Genomic DNA, 16,584 nt, shown 5'->3' on the forward strand with positions numbered 1-16,584 from the left:
TTAGGAAAGATTCAATCATGAAATTTGCTTATAAGTGAATGCACTTGGAGAGTATCATGCTAAGTGAAATGATTCAGAAAGGGGGGCAGACATAGAATGACTTCACTCATTTGTGAGATATAAAATAACATGATGTGAAACTAACACTTAAGGAAAGTAGAGTCAAGGGCCAAGAGGATTGCTTCACGGTTTGGAAGTCTGCCTCATGTGCTGGGGAAGAAGGCAGTTGGGATGGAGAAGTAACCACTAAGTCAATATTGGTTGGAAGGATCACTCGGGATGGGAGATGCGTGTTGAAAGTAGACAAACGACCAAACATGATCGCCTTAGTATCTGTATTGCAAATCATGATGCCCCCAAATAGGGAGCGAGTAAGAAGGAAAGTACCTGCCACAGAGGCAGGGGGTAGTATGGGGTGGGGGTAGCAGGAGGAATCCTGGGGACATTAGTGGTGGAAAATGTGTACTAGTGGAGGGATGGGTGTTTGATTATTGAATGACTGAAACTCAATCATGGAAGCTTTGTAACTATCTCATGGTGATTCAATTAAAAAATAGAATGATAAATACTGGGGGACTAACAGATTGAACAGAAACATGAAGCTGCATGGATGATACCCTTTAGGAAATACAGGAATTGAGTTCAGTGAAAATAACTGGCAAAGTTTGTTTTGTTTATACTAACATTATTATACCAATGTTTATTTCTTACTTTTGAAAAATACACTATGTTTCTATAAGGTATTAGCAATTAGAGATTTGTGTAATGCATAATTATTTCTCCATACTATATTTGTATGTCTTCTGTAAATTTAAAATTATTTCAAAACAATAAATTCAAAAAATAATTTTTAAAAAGACAAAGAAAGCCTCTTTAACAACTGTGTTAGAAGAACTGGTTAGCCATATGCAAAAAGAGTATTGGATTTCCCTCTCATGCCATGCACAAAAATTAATGAAAATGGATAAAATACCTCCATATTAGACCCCAACCCATAAAATACACAAGGAAAATATAGATAGAACTTTCTGTGGTACTGATTTCAAAGGAATCTTCAGTGGTTTAATACCACTGGCTAAGAATACAAAAGCAGAAATGGACAAATAGAATTACCTCAAAGAAGCTTCAAAAGAAACAATTACTTGAATAAAAAGGCATCCTTTCACTCACCACACAGTTGACAAAGTGTTATTGGCCAAGATGTAAAACTATAGAAATTATCCCTGAAAATATAGTCTTTTCCAAGATGCATAAAGCACCCACAACCAATATCAATGGCATTTTTCGAGGACTTAGAACAAATGATACTAAAACTTTCATGGGACCATAAAATCCCTGAATAGCCAAAGCTATTATACAGAAAAAGAAAATGGGAGGTATCACATTGCTTGACTTTATAAAGCATGCTATAAAGCTATCATAATCAAAATTGTTTTTATTGGAATAACATAACATCTTAGACCAATGGAATAGAGTTGAGAACCAAGAGAGAAATCTTCAAAGCAAGGAAATCCTTCTCAATAGCACTTAGGAAAACTGGATAGCCACATGCATAAAGAAAAAGAGAAAAAGAAAATAAAATGAGTCTGTGTCTTATTACACAAAAGTTAATTCATTGTGGATTAAAGACCTTAAGATTAGATAAGAATCCATAAAATGCATTAAAGGAAGTATAAGCAGAGTGCTCCAGAGTTCTGGAGAAAAGAAGGGAATATCTGCACAGATACTTCCTCAAATATGACATATCAATGGCCAATAGATGTATGACATAAAGAGTATAAATAACTAGAATTGGTGGGGATGTGAAACAAAAGAGAACCTCATGTACTACTGGTGGGAATGTTGTTTGTTTCAGCCTCTATGGAAAATAGGATAGAGACTATTCAGTAAATTCAGAATTGTGCTTCCACATGACCCAGAGATTCCAGTTTTTAGTGTCTTCTCCAAGAGCCCCCCCCCACATTATTTACAAATATATTTATATTGCTATAGTCATAATTGCACTATTCACAGTTGTTAGGGTCTGGAAACAACCCATGTGCTCAAGGGAAAAAATGGATAAAAAGGTTATGGCATATGTACACAGTGGAACAGGACTGTTAAAGATGACTGTTAATAAGATGAAACTCTACTGTTTGCTGTAGCTTGGATAGAACTGGAAGAGGTCTTGCTGGGTGAAGAGTGTCCAACATAGAAGGACAAAATACTTAACGAACTATCTTGTGTGGAGCATAAAGAAACATAATAAGGAAATGAAAAATGACCCATGATACAAACCCTAAGAATTGGTCTACAGAGCTGAGTTTGCTAGGGAATGTTGGATGGAGGGTGAGTAAAAGGGGACCTAGGGGCTGTGTTATAGGGACAGTGACACTGGTTGGTTGGTGTGATGTAACAACAGTGTATGCTTGAAATATTAAGATTATTACAGATCTCAACAAATGGTGCTGGCATAATTGGACAACCACATACCAAAAAATGGGCTTAGACCTCGACCTAACACCATGCACAAAAGTCAGATCAAAATGGATTAAAGATCTCAACATCAGGTCAAAATCTATAAGATACATTGAAGAAAAGGTCGGCAAAACCCTCCAGGATATTGAGGCTAATGGTATCTTCAAAGATGACACTCCACTGACCAACCAAGTGGAAACAGATAAACAAATGGGACTATCTTAAATTAAGAAGCTTTTGCACCTCAAAAGATACAATAACCAGAATATAAAGACAATCTACAGAATGGGAAAGGATATTTACCCAATACCTATCTGATAAAAGGGTTGATATCAAGGACATACAAAGCACTGGTTGAACTCTACAAGAAAACATCTAACCCTATCAAAAAATGGGGTGATGAAATGAACAGAAACTTTCCCAAAGAAGAAATCCTAATGGCTAAAAGACACATGAGACAATGCTCTACATCACTAATCATCAGGGAGATGCAGATCAAAACAACAATGAGATGTCATCTCACACCACAGAGACTGGCCCACATCTAAAAGGACAAAAGCAACCAGTGTTGACATGGATGTGGCGAGAAAGGGACTCTCCTTCACTGCTGGTGGGAATGCTTACTGGTTCAGCCCTTTTGGGAAATAGTATGGGCGATTCTCAAAAAATTAGAAATTGAGCTCCCATTTGACCCAGCAATACTACTACTGGGAATATATCCTGGTGAGGCAAAAAAATGCAGTTGAAATGACATCTGCACTTCTATGTTCATTGCTGCACTATTCACAATAGCCAAAATCTGGAAAAAACCCGAGTGCCCGAGAACAGATGACTGGTTAAAGAAACTTTGGTACATCTACACAATGGAGTACTATGCAACTGTTAGAAAAGATGAAGTCATGAAATTTACATACAAGTGGTACTACATGGAAAGTATCATGCTAAGCGAAATGAGTCAGAGAGGGACAGACATAGAAATATTGCATCCATCTGGGGATTATAAAGTAACAAACTGGGAGACTAACACCCAAGAATAGCCGAGATAAGTACCAGGAGGTTCACTCCATGGCTTGGAGGCCAGCTGCACATGCTGAGGGAGAAGGCAGCTCAGATAGAGAGGGGAGCACCAAGTAAAGGGTGTTGGGTGGACCCTCCCAGGATGAGAGATGCATGCTGAAAATAGACTATAGACTGAACATGATAGCCACTCAATGCCTCTTTTGCAAACCACAGAACTCAAAAGGAGAGAGAGAACAAAAGGGAATGCCCTGCCACAGGGGTGGGGTGGGATGGGGGTGCGGGGAGGTGGGAGGGATACTGGGAGCATTGGAGGTGGGGAACGGGCACCGGTGGAGGGATGGGTACTCAATCATTGTATAACTGGAACCCAAGCACAAAAATTTGTAAGTCTACAACTGTACCTCAAGGTGTTTCACTAATAAAAATAAATAAAACAAAACAAAAAAAAACATAACATGAGGCTGACACCTAAGGATAGTAGATACACGGGACAGATCGATTGCTCCTTGGCTGGAAGCCTGCTTCATGAGCAAAGGGGAGAAGGCAGCTGGAATAGAGAAGGGATCACTAAGAAAAAGATGGCTGGAGGAATCAGTCAGGATGGAAGATGTGTGCAGAAAGTAGATAAAGGACCAAACACGATAACCTCTCAATGTCTGTATTACAAACCATAATGCCCAAAAGTAGAGATTATGGGGAATCATGTCTGCTATGGAGGCAGGAGAAGGGTGGGAAAGGGGGCTATACCGGAGATATTGGTGGTGGGGAATGTGCACTGGTGGAGGAATGGGTGTTTGATCATTGTGTGATTGTAACCCAAACATGAAAGCTTGTAACTATCTCATGGTGATTTAGTAAAATTAAATAAATGAATAAATAAATAAACAAGAGTGTAAGCTTCAAGGACGATTTCCCTCAGGCTGATTCCAGTTTTGGGGGCTGCGGGAGGGCACTGCTAGGCGGGCGCCTCCCTGCAGGGCAGCCTCTGCAGTCCGTTTAGAAGCATTTGCGGTGGACGATGGAGGGGCCCGACTCGTCGTACTCCTGCTTGCTGATCCACATCTGCTGGAAGGTGGACAGCGAGGCCAGGATGGAGCCCCCAATCCAATTTACAGGTGTGAATGCAATCATGTTCCAACTCAAGGCAAGTGAAGAGCCTGGTGCTGGGGAGGCGCCAGGCCCACAGGGATTGGTCCCATGCACCGGTCTCTGACAGACCCTGTTGTGGTGCTCCACGACAAGACCCGCATGGCTCAGGAGCCCCACTACCCAGCCACCACCACACTCCAGGACGCTTTCTGGACCCGCGTGGCAGCTCCGGCCGAGACTCACGCATGACTGAAGACCCACAGAACAAGATAAGCGGAACTCTCTGAGACCTTGGACTCCAGGCTCGGTGGACCAAGGGACAGAGATCCTCTGCTTGCTTCCACCAACCACAGGTGACAAAGGGATTCTAATCAGGAGCCCCACCCTACCCTGCCCTGTCTGCTTCCACCAACCACCCAGGGATCGGATTGCGCACAGAAGACCCACCCTACCCCTACTGGGACCAGATAAATACCCCACTGGCAGACACTACCGACACTATCTCCACTACCCAGCTGCCAGCACACTCCAGGACGCTTTCCGGACCCGCGCGGACATCATAAAACACTAAATACCCATTTTCCGGAATTGTCGTACCATATTTGATAGGGTTCAAATATGGTAACACCTACGAGGGCGATTAGAGGTCGCCCCAAAAGCCTCTGTCCCTCTCGGAAAGACTGGCAAGCTACCGAGAATATTCCGCCCACACGGAAGAGCCTGGCAAGCTATCCGTTGTGTATTCGATATGCCAAAACCAGTAACTACAACTGGTCTCATTCACCGGACCCTGAAGGCTTCACCAATATGACAGCATTGAGAAGGATGAGAAAGGAGAGGCCGATAAAATCTCAAGGCCAAACTTGGCTGCCACAACGAAGGAATACAAAAATGATCGTCTGTACTTTCAATGCACATATGCTAACATCAGATGCATCCATCGAGGACCTGATGGTACAAGTGCGAATGATCAAGTACAACATCATTGGTCTGACTGAGACAAGAAGGCACGAATCTCACCATGCCGTTTTCGACAGTGGAGAAGAATTGTTCCTCGGAACATGCGATAAAAGAGGTGTCGGAGACGTCGGTGTCCTTGTCAACACAAACTTGGCCATGAGCATTGATTCATTCAAATGCCTAACAACCCGAATCGGACGTTTACATTTGAATAGATGTGGCTCACTGCCTGCAGTTTCTATCTTCGTTGTCTACGCACCAACATCTCATTATGATGAAAGAGAAATCGAGAAGTTCTACATGGAGCTGGAGAAGTTCTATAAAGAAGACCACACCTTCTACAAGATCATTGTGGGTGATTTTAATGCCAAGATAGGACCGAGAAGATCAGCTGAAGAACTTCACATCGGGACCCATGGCCTAGAATGGAGCAAACAGGGTGAGAGACTGTCTGAGTTCATCATGTCGACCAAGACCATCCATGGTAACTCACAGTTCCAGAAGGCAGAATCTAAACGTTGGACATGGGAGTCTCCCGGTGGACGATTCCACAACGAAATAGACCACATCATATTCAATCGATGGTTTTGCCTGACCGATGTCGCTGTTGTCCCAAAATTCCAAATGGGATCGGACCACCGTCTCATTCGTGCAAAATTCTACTTCACAGAGTGGGGAGAAAGGGCTGCAAAGTTTAAAAAGAGAACTCCCAGAACGACCACCAACTGGGAGCTCTTTGGCACTATTGCGGCAACATGGGAAGATGCCATTGTTGACAACATTGATGAGGAATACGATCGACTGGTACAGCACCTCCATGAATGTGCGAGGAACGCCAAGAGAGAGATAGCCACAAAAAAAAAAAAAAAACGCCTGTCTTCGAAAACTCTTGAGCTTATTCGCCAGCGTGGTTTGGCGCATGCCTCAGGCAACTGCACGCTAACGTCCGAGCTCGCAAAGCAGTGCAGAGATGCGATCAAGGAAGACCTCAAAGAGAGAAGAGCAGAAGTGCTGGTAGATGCAGCACAAGCCGGGAAAAGTATTCGTTACGTCTGTCTGTCCTTCGCCAACTACAAGACCAAGATGACTGCCCTCCGACGTCCTGATGGATCCATCACATCCTCCAGAACGGCAATGGAGAAGATTATCCATGACTTCTACTCAAATCTCTTTGATAGCCATGTCCACTTGCCGACATACCAAATTCCACAGGATGGATATGTCGTTCCCAACGTTCTCCCTTCCGAAATCCGACACGCCATTTCGTCGGTAAAGAAACGAACAGCACCCGGCCCAGACAAGGTCAGACCTGAACACCTGAAGAACCTGCCGTCAGTACTCATCAATACAATGGCTCGGCTCTTCACTCGCTACCTGTCTGAATGCAAGTTTCCGTCCCAATGGAAAACCAGCAGGACTGTACTACTGTTCAAGAAGGGAGATATCCATGACATTGGCAACTATCGCCCGATCTGCCTATTGTTTGTCATCTACAAGTTGTTCACTCGAGTCATCCTAAATAGGATTGGCAGAACACTAGATGAAGGACAACCATGAGAGCAAGCCGGGTTCCGCAAAGGATTCAGCACCATCGACCATATCCACACGATAACCAAGCTCATTGAGGTTCCTCGGGAGTTCAAGATGCTGCTCTGTTTAACATTCATTGATTTAAAGAAGGCCTTTGATTCTGTTGAGATGGAAGCGGTCATTGAAGCCCTAGCCAATCAGGGCATTCAAGCCCAATACATCAAGATCCTCCATGAGCTGTATTGCGGATTCACTACCAGGATCTCACCATTCTACAAAGAAGTAATCATTGATGTCAAGAGAGGGGTGCGGCAGGGTGATACCATTTCACCGAAACTTTTCTGTGCCACCCTTGAGAACATCATGCGATGACTGGAATGGGAAGGAATGGGAGGGAAGATAGATGGTCAGCAACTACACTACCTCTGCTTTGCTGATGACATTGTTTTAATAACACCAAACATCAGCCAAGCGGCACAAATGCTGGCCGACTTTGACCGTGAGTGTAGAAATGTAGGACTACAGCTGAATCTTACGAAGACAATGTTTATGAGAAACAACCTCGTTCCTGATGCCCCATTCGCTCTCAACCGAACGACCATCTCTGAATGCAACAGCTATGTGTACCTAGGTCGAGAAGTCAATATGACAAATGACCTGGCACCCGAGCTGCACAGGAGGAAGAGAGCGGCTTGGAACGCCTTCAAGAACGTCGAAGAAATAACTAAGAGGACGAAGAATCTCTGGCTCCGGGCACATCTCTTTGATTCCACTGTTCTTCCTGCATTAACATATGCCTCAGAGACCTGGGCCCTACGCAAACAAGATGAGAATGCTATTCAGGTCTCCCAAAGAAGAATAGAAAGAGCTATGCTTGGAATATCACGTTTCACTCAAAGGAGAGAAAGAATCCGGAATTCCGACATCCGTTGACGATCAAGAATCAGGGACGCTGTCTCGTTTGCCAAGGTGTCAAAAATCAGATGGGCTGGTCTGGTAATGAGATTTAAAGATGACCGCTGGACTAGAGCTGTTACTGACTGGATTACACGGGATGTCAAAAGACCACGTGGCCGCCCACCTACCAGATGGTCAGACTTCTTCGTGAAGATCATGAATGATCGGTTTGAGGCTCTTCATGTTCCCAGAGCGAACAGATGCCATTGGGCTACACTAGCACGCGACAGGGACAAATGGAGACGTTACTGGCACCCGCTCGAGCAAATCGACGACTAACAGGAAGTTGTGATTAAGTGAAATAAACAAACAAAACAAAAGATTATTGCAGATCATGGCATCTAAAATATAGACTTCATCTAATTTATCTCCCTAAATGTTTAATAGTGGGTTTTATCTTTTGGGTTTTGGGTCATACTCAGCAGTGCCCAGGATTTATTCCTGGCTCTGCACTTGGGATTACTTCTGGTGTCACTTGGGGGGACCCTATGGGATGCGATGCAAGTGCCCTCCCCACCATAGTATTGCTCTGGCCCTAATGGTGGATTTTTATGTTTTGTTTTGTTTTTAATGTTTAGGTGATTCAGGTTGAATCTCTTCCCTACTCCCTTTTGAGGTTTTCTCCTGACACTCCAACTCCCCCCCAGTGTCCCATTTTGAGTGTGTTGGGGTCTGACTTCCTTCTCGTGCTCTTTCCCTTGTTTCAGTCCAGCTGTGTGTCACTGTGTGTCTTGGCCGAGCTATTCCAGCATCCTGTGTCTCCCACCACCAGCTTACTCCCTACTGGTTTTCCTTTCACTGCTCAATCTTCATTAGTCTTTTTCCCTTACAGACAGTCCGTTTTCCCCAGTAGAGGACCGAGGAGGGTCAGGAGGAGCATCAGGAAGCGTGGATGTGTCACTGCCTGTGCTGGGACTGGCGCCCTGTGACCTCTCCAGCATCCTGGATTCTGAGTGAGCACCTGAGCCAGAAGGGGCCCAGCCAACCTCTTCTCTCAGATGCTTTGATGCTGGCCTGGGCCCTCGTGTCAGAGGTTCAGGAGCTTCAAGGTGCCCAGGGAGTGAAGGCCTGTAGGTAGAGGTGGCAGGGTGTGTGCGTGGAGGCGGGAGGAGGAGGGGGGGATGCATAGTCCAGAAGTGGCTGACATGGTATGGGAAAGAATCTAGTTAGTCAGATGAAAACCGGGAGGAAGGGCAGAGCACTTGCCTCCTTGGGCTCTGCTGTTCACTACACCTTTCTCTTCATCTTCCTCCTCAGTGTGGAGGCCGATGGTTGGTCTTCAGGTGTTGAGCTGGCCCCAGCCCACTCACTCACAGGGACCCCACTGGATCAGCGACTGCACAGGCCACAGGCATACACTGTATTGTGAGCACTGAAGAGACAGCCTGGCAGCTGGGTGGAGTGGGGGTCAGGTTTGACCCTTTGGGTTGCTGTGTCCATGGCAGGTGGGCACCCTGGAGTCCACACCAGACTTAGTAGCAGTTGGTGAGCAGCTCGAGTGCATAGGTAGGGGCCTCTGGGTAGGGCTGCTCTGAGATGGGCCTGCATTGTTTGCTCCTTTGGAAACTAGTTCCTCACCTGAGAAGACCAGCTGTGTGTGGGCTGGGAGCTCTACTGGTTTATTCATATTCAACCTGGCCAACTTCGAACTGGAAGCCGTTTTACATTACAAGGGTAAGAGCACCCTCCAGCTTCTTTACTGGGAAGGCCAGTCGTGTACCTCCTCCTTGTGTCTGGGGTTGGAAGCCCAGCAGGCAGGGCATGGCAGCCCCAACCTGCCTCCCCACCTGCCCGAGGGGGTTCCCAGTCACTGCATCTGCTCAGTCTTCCTTCTCTCCTACTCCATTGCTGCTCCTCCAAGTGCTCCACATAGCTTCACTGAGAGCTTTCTGATGGGAGAGCTGGCCTGTATCTCTCTGAGCAGCCACTGCCCTCCCAGGCCTGCCAGAAACCTCCCCTGCCCGCCCCAGTCTCATCCCATGCTCTGTTCCTGGGGAGGCAGCAGGGACTGGGCTGGCCAGGAGACCTCGTCAGCATTGGCCTCCGCCCCAGCTGACTGCCTGCCTCCCCCTGTGCTCGTGCCTGCCTGCAGCCCCCTCCTCCAGAACAGACTCTGCTCTCCGCCCGCCTGTTCACAGTGGCTCCCAAAGGGACCTATGGTGCGGGCCTGGGGTATGGCAGGTGAAAGCATGGCACTTGGAACAGGGGACCAGGAAGCCCCTGGGGCTGGGCACTCACTTCGTACCTGAAACACCTCTTTGCTGAAAATGCAGAGTGTCGGCAGCTGACCATTCAGGTATCTGGCTCGTGTGCTGTGAGGAGCGGAGGCAGCAGTGGCCAGGTGAGCGGGGAGCATCTCTCTGGACCCTGCTGGTGCGAGTTGTCGAGTGATGCTCGGGACCCTGGAAGGAGTGGCTATGGGAGACACTTTGCCCGCACCCACCATGGCCCCATTTGTCCCTAGGCCTTCTGCCTCCTCTCATCCCTGTTTGGCAACAAGATCGCCATGCTGGAAATTGGCGTCAGAGCCCTGGTCAGGGCTCAGCAGAGGCCTGTACTGGAGCGGGGTCTCTCCGTTGTGGCCAGGTACCCTCCTTCCTGTCACCCGTGCCTGGGGCTAGTGGGAGTGTTTCAGCCCTCGTCCTGTCTTTGGAGACAAAAGCCAACTTAGTAGACTCTCCTACTCTAGCACGGGAGGCGAGAGTTCATACTAATATTACACTTGCTTCAGGCTTTTTAAAATGGGGGAAATGTGATCATATTTAAATAGAGCATGTTATTGTATTTTAGGAGATAATGTAAATGATGGGCTGGAGCGGTAGGGCGTTTGCCTTGCATAAGGCTGACCCAGGTTCGATTCCTCCATTCCTCTTGGAGAGCCCAGCAAGCCACCGAGAGTATCCCGCTCGCATGGCAGAGTCTGGCAAGCACCCTGTGGCGTATTCGATGTGCCAAAAACAGTAACAAGTCTCACAATGGAGACGTTACTGGTGCCTGCTCTAGCAAATCAATGAACAACGGGAGGACAGTGCAGACAGTGCTAATGTAAATGATGATAAAAAGCGTACTACCGAAGATACGATAAACTTACTTCTCAGGAGAGTATTCAGTATTGTTCTTCCATTCTCAACACTGTCCCTGGACATACGGATCAGTGCTGTGCTGTCTCTCCCCCATACACTTCTCTCTGCCCTGCGCACACAGAGCAGCCCTGCCCTGTCGGTTCGTGGCCCTCATCAGCCCCTGTGCTCTCACAGCAGTTTTGTTTTCCCCAGTACCCATGTCTCACCGGCCTCTCCTCTGTATCTGGTTAAGGCTGAGGAGAGCACCACTAAGCTGCCTGCCTTAACCCAGCGAGGTGAGTGTGTGGGTTCTGATGGCAGCCGAGAGGAGTCCTGGGTGGGGGTTGCTGTACTTGCCTCCCACCTTCCTTCACCTGGCCTCTTTCCTGTCTGCTCCGGGTTGTTCTAGGATTTATCCACCTCTGCTGCTCTGCTGTGTGTAAGGTGCTAGGTGCTGCTTCTCCTGAGTTTTGTTTAAGTCACACAGATTTTACATAGCATTTAAATTACTGTGGGAAATACTCATCTGGAAATTATTGAAGGTGGTTGACTTATATGTACTGTCACTATCTTTAATTTTTGTATCATCCTTACAAAAGCCTATTTTAAAAAAGCAACAAAATCTAGGAGCCAGAGAGAGTAGAGGAGTAGAGCACTTGCCGTGCACGCAGCAAACCCGTTTGACTTCTGGCATCATGTGGTCCCCCAGACATCTCTTGGTATAGTCCTGGGTTTTTAATCTTTAATAGATTTATAAAAATGACATGGAGTCATGTATTCATGGACTTGGTTCTAGTTATTTCAAGTCTGTCATGAGTACTAATACTCCTATAGCAGGTGCTGATTTTTCCTGAAATTATTTTCTTCTTGTTTCATGTTATTTTCCTCAGATTTTTTTCTGACAGTAGGTTTCCAGGATCCCCGGAGTTAGTCATGCACATTCCTGCCCATTCAGGCCCTGCAGCCTGGTTCTCCGTGCTGCTGCCCAGCCCCTGTCAGCCAGCGCCGTCCTGGGCCAGCGTGCAGTGGGAGAGGCTCAGCATGTTGCTTATAGTTCACTTGGCTTTTGATGGGAACATGACTTTAGGTCATCAGATTTGAGCAGTGCCTGAAAAAAAAACTGAAGATCCTTGTTTAAAAAAACCCTTTTTGTATTTACTCAATATTATATGTGATCCATTTCTCTCAAGCTTTTTAGTAATATTGTACAAAAACACTCATGTTAAATGCAAAGTATCACACAAGTGAAAAGTGCTTAGGCAGTACTATGTGTTTCCTGCCAACATGTTGGAGGCTGCTGCACCTGTGTGTGGGAGCCCTTTGCCTGCAGCGATGTGGTGTTGGCCATGGGGAAAGGTGGGAGGTGCAGCACCCCAGGGATCCTGCTCTCATCCTCAGGCTGTGACAGAGCCCATGGCCCGTGTTGGTCACAGAGCAGAACTTTTCTTGTGGGTGCCCATTTTAGTGCCGAGTACTTGGCAGGGGGTCGGTGGGGGGGGGTGTTGTATCCAAGGGATTCAGTCAGGGGACATGCAGAGAGCAAGCCTGTGCTGCCTGGGGTTCACTCCCATTGGACACGGCTTGGGCAGCAGCGGCTCCTGTTCTTGAGTCTGCCTGTCTGAGGTCGGTTCTCTCTCTGCCTGTCAGGCCAACCAGGCGACTCTGTCTTTTGTGCAGCTGTGCAGAACAAAGTGAGGGATCAGCCCTTGGTCTTCCACAGCAAGGTCCGCTCCTCTGGGTACGGGGCACCGCCACGGTGAGTATGCAGCCTGTGGGCAGCGGGTGAGTAGGGGCCTCTGCACTCGCTTACGAGTGTGCTCCTGTGTGCCACCCAGCTCAGTTGACCCAGACAGGTGGGCATGGGGCGGTGGAGACTCTGGCTGCCCTCTGTGCCCACCTGCCTCCATGACATCTAAGGCAGGTCTACCCTGGGCAGTGAGGTGGCCAAGCAGTGTGGGTGTTGCTGCCTGAGCCTAGCCTTTCCCTAGCCACAGTCCTCATGGAGCCTTGGATTTTCTGGGTGAGAGGCGGACAGAGGCTTCCTTTCTTCAGTCCCATCTGCTGGCTGACCTGCTCTTCGTGGAGGGGCTGAAGCCTAGGATAGAGGATGGAGGGCCTAGGGGCAACTCACTGTGAACAAGGGGCTCTGTGTGCCCCACTGCTTGGCACCCACTGACCCTCTGCTCAGTACTGACCTCACACCCATCCTGCAATCTGTCCATCCAGGGCTCTGCTCTGGGCCTTCCCTCCTGCACGAGCCTCCCTGAGGACCACATAGTGGTACCTGGTTGAGCTGCCAGGCCTGTGCCCCACCTGTTGTTCCTCCCAGCTCTGTCTTGCTATGCTTTGTCTTTGATCTGATCACTGGCCAGTGGGAGAGCAACAGGCCTACAGGTATGTAACCCTGGCCTTAGACATTCCAGGAAGCCCCTGCCACCTCAGGCCCTCCCAGGAAGCTTTTATGGAAGGATGGTGAGAAAGAAGGGAGGGAAGAAGGGGAAAGAGATGAGTGGAGGGAGAAAAGGAGAGGAGAGGAAGAGGAGGGAGGCTAGGATGGAAGGACAGGAGGGAGATGGAGGAAGGGAGTAAAGAGAGATGAGGAGGAAGAATGAAAGGAAGAAAGGGAGGAATAGAATTGGGGAGTATGGAGGAGGTGGAAGGGCAGGAAGGGAAGGAGAGGAAGGAGGGAAAAGTAGGAGGGAGGGAAGAGAGAAAGGAGGGAAGGAAGGGAGAGGAGGAGGGGAGGAAGAAGGGAGGTAGGAGGAGGAAGGGAGAGAAGAAAGGGGGAGGGGAGGAAGAAGGGAAGAAGGAGAGGAAGAGGGAGGGAAGGAAAAATGGAGAATGGGAAGGAGGAGGAAGGGAGGAAAGAATGAAAGGAACAAGAGAATGGGAGAAGAGGGAGGGAAGGAAGAGAAGGGAGGGAAAAAAGGAAGAATGGAGGGGAGGGAGGGAAGAGAAGGGAAGGACAGGAAGAGGAGAATGGGATAGAGGAGGGAGAGAAGGAAGAGAAGGAAGAAGAGAATGGGGCAGAGGAGGGGGGACTATGGCACCTGGCCACATGCAGCGTCTCTGCCTCAGCACTGACTCCCCCACCCCTGCCCCCAAGTGGGTGGCCTAAACCATGGACAGTTGCCCTGGTGATTCCTGAGTGCAGTGTTTTGTGGGCATGTCTTGAGTGTGAGGCCCTGTGTGGAGCCAGGGTGGTGCCTCTGAGGCAGGAGGTGCCTCTCAGCCACCTCTTAGCTTCTCAGACTCTCCTGCACTTTCTCCAGATGAGACCCCGCCAGGCCCCCTTGAGTATTAGCACTCAGCCGGGTGCATAGAGACTTGGGTTCCTTCCTTCCACAAGCAGACTCCGGAGGGCAGGGGTCGGCCCTTCTGCCTGGCCATGCTCGGGGCATAGTGCTCACAGCTAGTGGGTCCCACCCTGAGGCAGGGCAGGGCCCAGGCTGCTCCTACACATGCATCTGTCCTTTGGTGCCTCCAGATCTCGGGCGCTCTGCAGGACTTTTCCTCCAAGCAGGGCCTGCACGGTGTGATGCTTGAATTCCATGGGGAGATTCTGTTCCAGGAAGGCACATTAACTCACAGCCCATGCAAATTGCACCTGTAAATGGAATTTTATTTCTGGGCAACGGGCAGGGTCCATTTATTCTCCAAAGGGAAGCAATTCCCTAAGAATGGTTGTGTTTTCACTTTAGATTCTGATTTTGTTATAATCAATTGCTTTGAAATCTTTTCCACAAATCTCATGCAGTTTTATTGGTGGACCATTTACAGTGGGGGCTATGGAAAAATGGTATCTGGAAGTCTGTCCCCAGAGAGACAGATTTGCTGCACGCCTGGTGCCCTGGACACACTGCCCTCTGTGTTTACTTGTGGTCACTTGCAAGTCTCCTAAGAGGGTCAGAGCCCTAACCCTCAGGACTTACTTTTTTAGGGGCACCATGTTTTTTCCCAAGACTAATCTCAAGAGAGGTCAAGAGAGACCCTCCAAGTGCAGGAAGAGTTTTCCAGGGTACGTGGTTACTTTGCACATCCAAGTACATAACGAATGTTCAAACTTGTTACATGCTTGAGTAGAATTGTTTCAGGAGTATTATGTGCATCTCTGTGTGTATGTGCTATGTAAGTATATGTTAATGTATATTTTATAGTCACATTAAATTCCTATGAAATTAATGAATTTTAAATGAATGAGTCTTCAGCTATGCTGTTAATTTTACCATTTAACAATTTGGGAATATTCAGCTTTTGTTACACTTCAGTTTTAGCAAATACAGAATTTGGCAAGCCACTTGAACAGATCAAGTTGGGCATTTGTTTACCACATTCTGACTTTGAACGGTAGTGTTTTCACAGTTCTGAAGATACATTTCTCTTCTCCAGTAGCTCTGAGTTGCTGAGGCCAGTCTCTGGTCTGGCCCCATGTCTGTTGTGTGAAAGGGACCAATCAGAGAACCCCCTGGGTCCTGGCCATATGAACAAGGAATGAGTGGGTGCTCTTGTATAGACTCTGGGGCTCCTGCCAGCCCACACTTTAGGTTCCATCATCTAATAAGAGACAATGGGCTGCTGCATTTGAATATTACCATTTTAATATCTATCCATACACAGTAATTAGACCTGCAGATATGCTAATGAAGCCTTGTCCCTGGTCCTGCCACTTTTTGGGGTTTCCCATTTCAGTGGCTCATGGATATTAGCCATGTAGCTATGAAAAAAGGTTCTTAGGTAAACATTCTGTGGTCAAATGTGACACGTGAACACAGTAACACCAAGCCCTGGCTCATTGCTATGTGTATATTTATGTGGGTGTGGACGCATATTTGCAGTGTTCAGGGCTTAGTACTGGCTCTGTGCTTAGAGGTCACTCCTGGAGTTGCTCGAAGGACCCTAAGTAATGCCAGGGATCAAACCGGGTTGGCCATGTGCTAGGCAAGTGCTTTAATTTGGTGCTCTGGAATGTAAGTTCTTGTATAGACTTATTTTCCTTTTTGCAGGGGCAGTAGGGGTTTGGGCTACACCCAACGGTATTCAGGGGTTACTCCTGGCTCTGTGCTTAGGAATCACTCCTGGCAGGTTCAGGGGACCAGATGGGATGCTGGGGATCAAACCTAAGTTGATTCTGTGCAAAGCAAATGCCTGACCCACTGTTCTATCTCTCTGGCCCCTGAATAGATGTACTTTATAGTTTCTAATGTAGTTTAGTCCAACTTTGCTCGAGCTCGAGCGGGCCCAGTAACGTCTCCATTGGAGACTTTGTTGTTACTGTGTCTGGCATATCGAATACTCTCGGCAGCTTGCCGGGCTCTCCGAGAGGGGCGGAGGAATCGAACTCGGGTCAGCCATGTTGGCTGCGTGCAAGGCAAACGCCCTACCCGCTGTGCTATCGCTCCAGCCCAGTCCAACTTTAATGGGATAAAATGTACACATTCATCTGGTAAAGCCACCTCTTCTCTAGTTTGTTTTTGAACTCTCCTAGTTTTCTTGCTCTCTTTCATATCCA

General features: G+C 47.7%; 2 protein-coding genes across 2 annotated transcripts in view; both read left to right on the forward strand.

Moving 5' to 3' along the window:
• Positions 1 to 12,176, forward strand: part of WDR27 (WD repeat domain 27) — a 67,356-nt gene extending 55,180 nt beyond the window's left edge. The window contains exons 8-13 of the mRNA XM_056124916.1: positions 8,846 to 8,966; positions 9,584 to 9,687; positions 10,287 to 10,354; positions 10,478 to 10,599; positions 11,289 to 11,371; positions 12,031 to 12,176. Of these exons, the coding sequence (XP_055980891.1) occupies positions 8,846 to 8,966; positions 9,584 to 9,687; positions 10,287 to 10,354; positions 10,478 to 10,599; positions 11,289 to 11,371; positions 12,031 to 12,176 (644 nt within the window). The remainder of the gene's footprint in view (positions 1 to 8,845; positions 8,967 to 9,583; positions 9,688 to 10,286; positions 10,355 to 10,477; positions 10,600 to 11,288; positions 11,372 to 12,030) is intronic.
• Positions 12,177 to 15,020: 2,844 nt separating this feature from the next.
• The window catches only part of LOC130033282 (WD repeat-containing protein 27-like), a 78,419-nt gene continuing 76,855 nt past the window's right edge, over positions 15,021 to 16,584 (forward strand). The window contains exon 1 of the mRNA XM_056124907.1: positions 15,021 to 15,093. Coding sequence (XP_055980882.1) covers positions 15,023 to 15,093 — 71 coding nt within the window. The 5' untranslated portion in view covers positions 15,021 to 15,022. The remainder of the gene's footprint in view (positions 15,094 to 16,584) is intronic.

Source organism: Sorex fumeus, unplaced genomic scaffold (genome assembly GCF_029834395.1).
Source record: "Sorex fumeus unplaced genomic scaffold, SorFum_2.1 ptg000052l, whole genome shotgun sequence".
NCBI lineage: Eukaryota > Metazoa > Chordata > Mammalia > Eulipotyphla > Soricidae > Sorex > Sorex fumeus.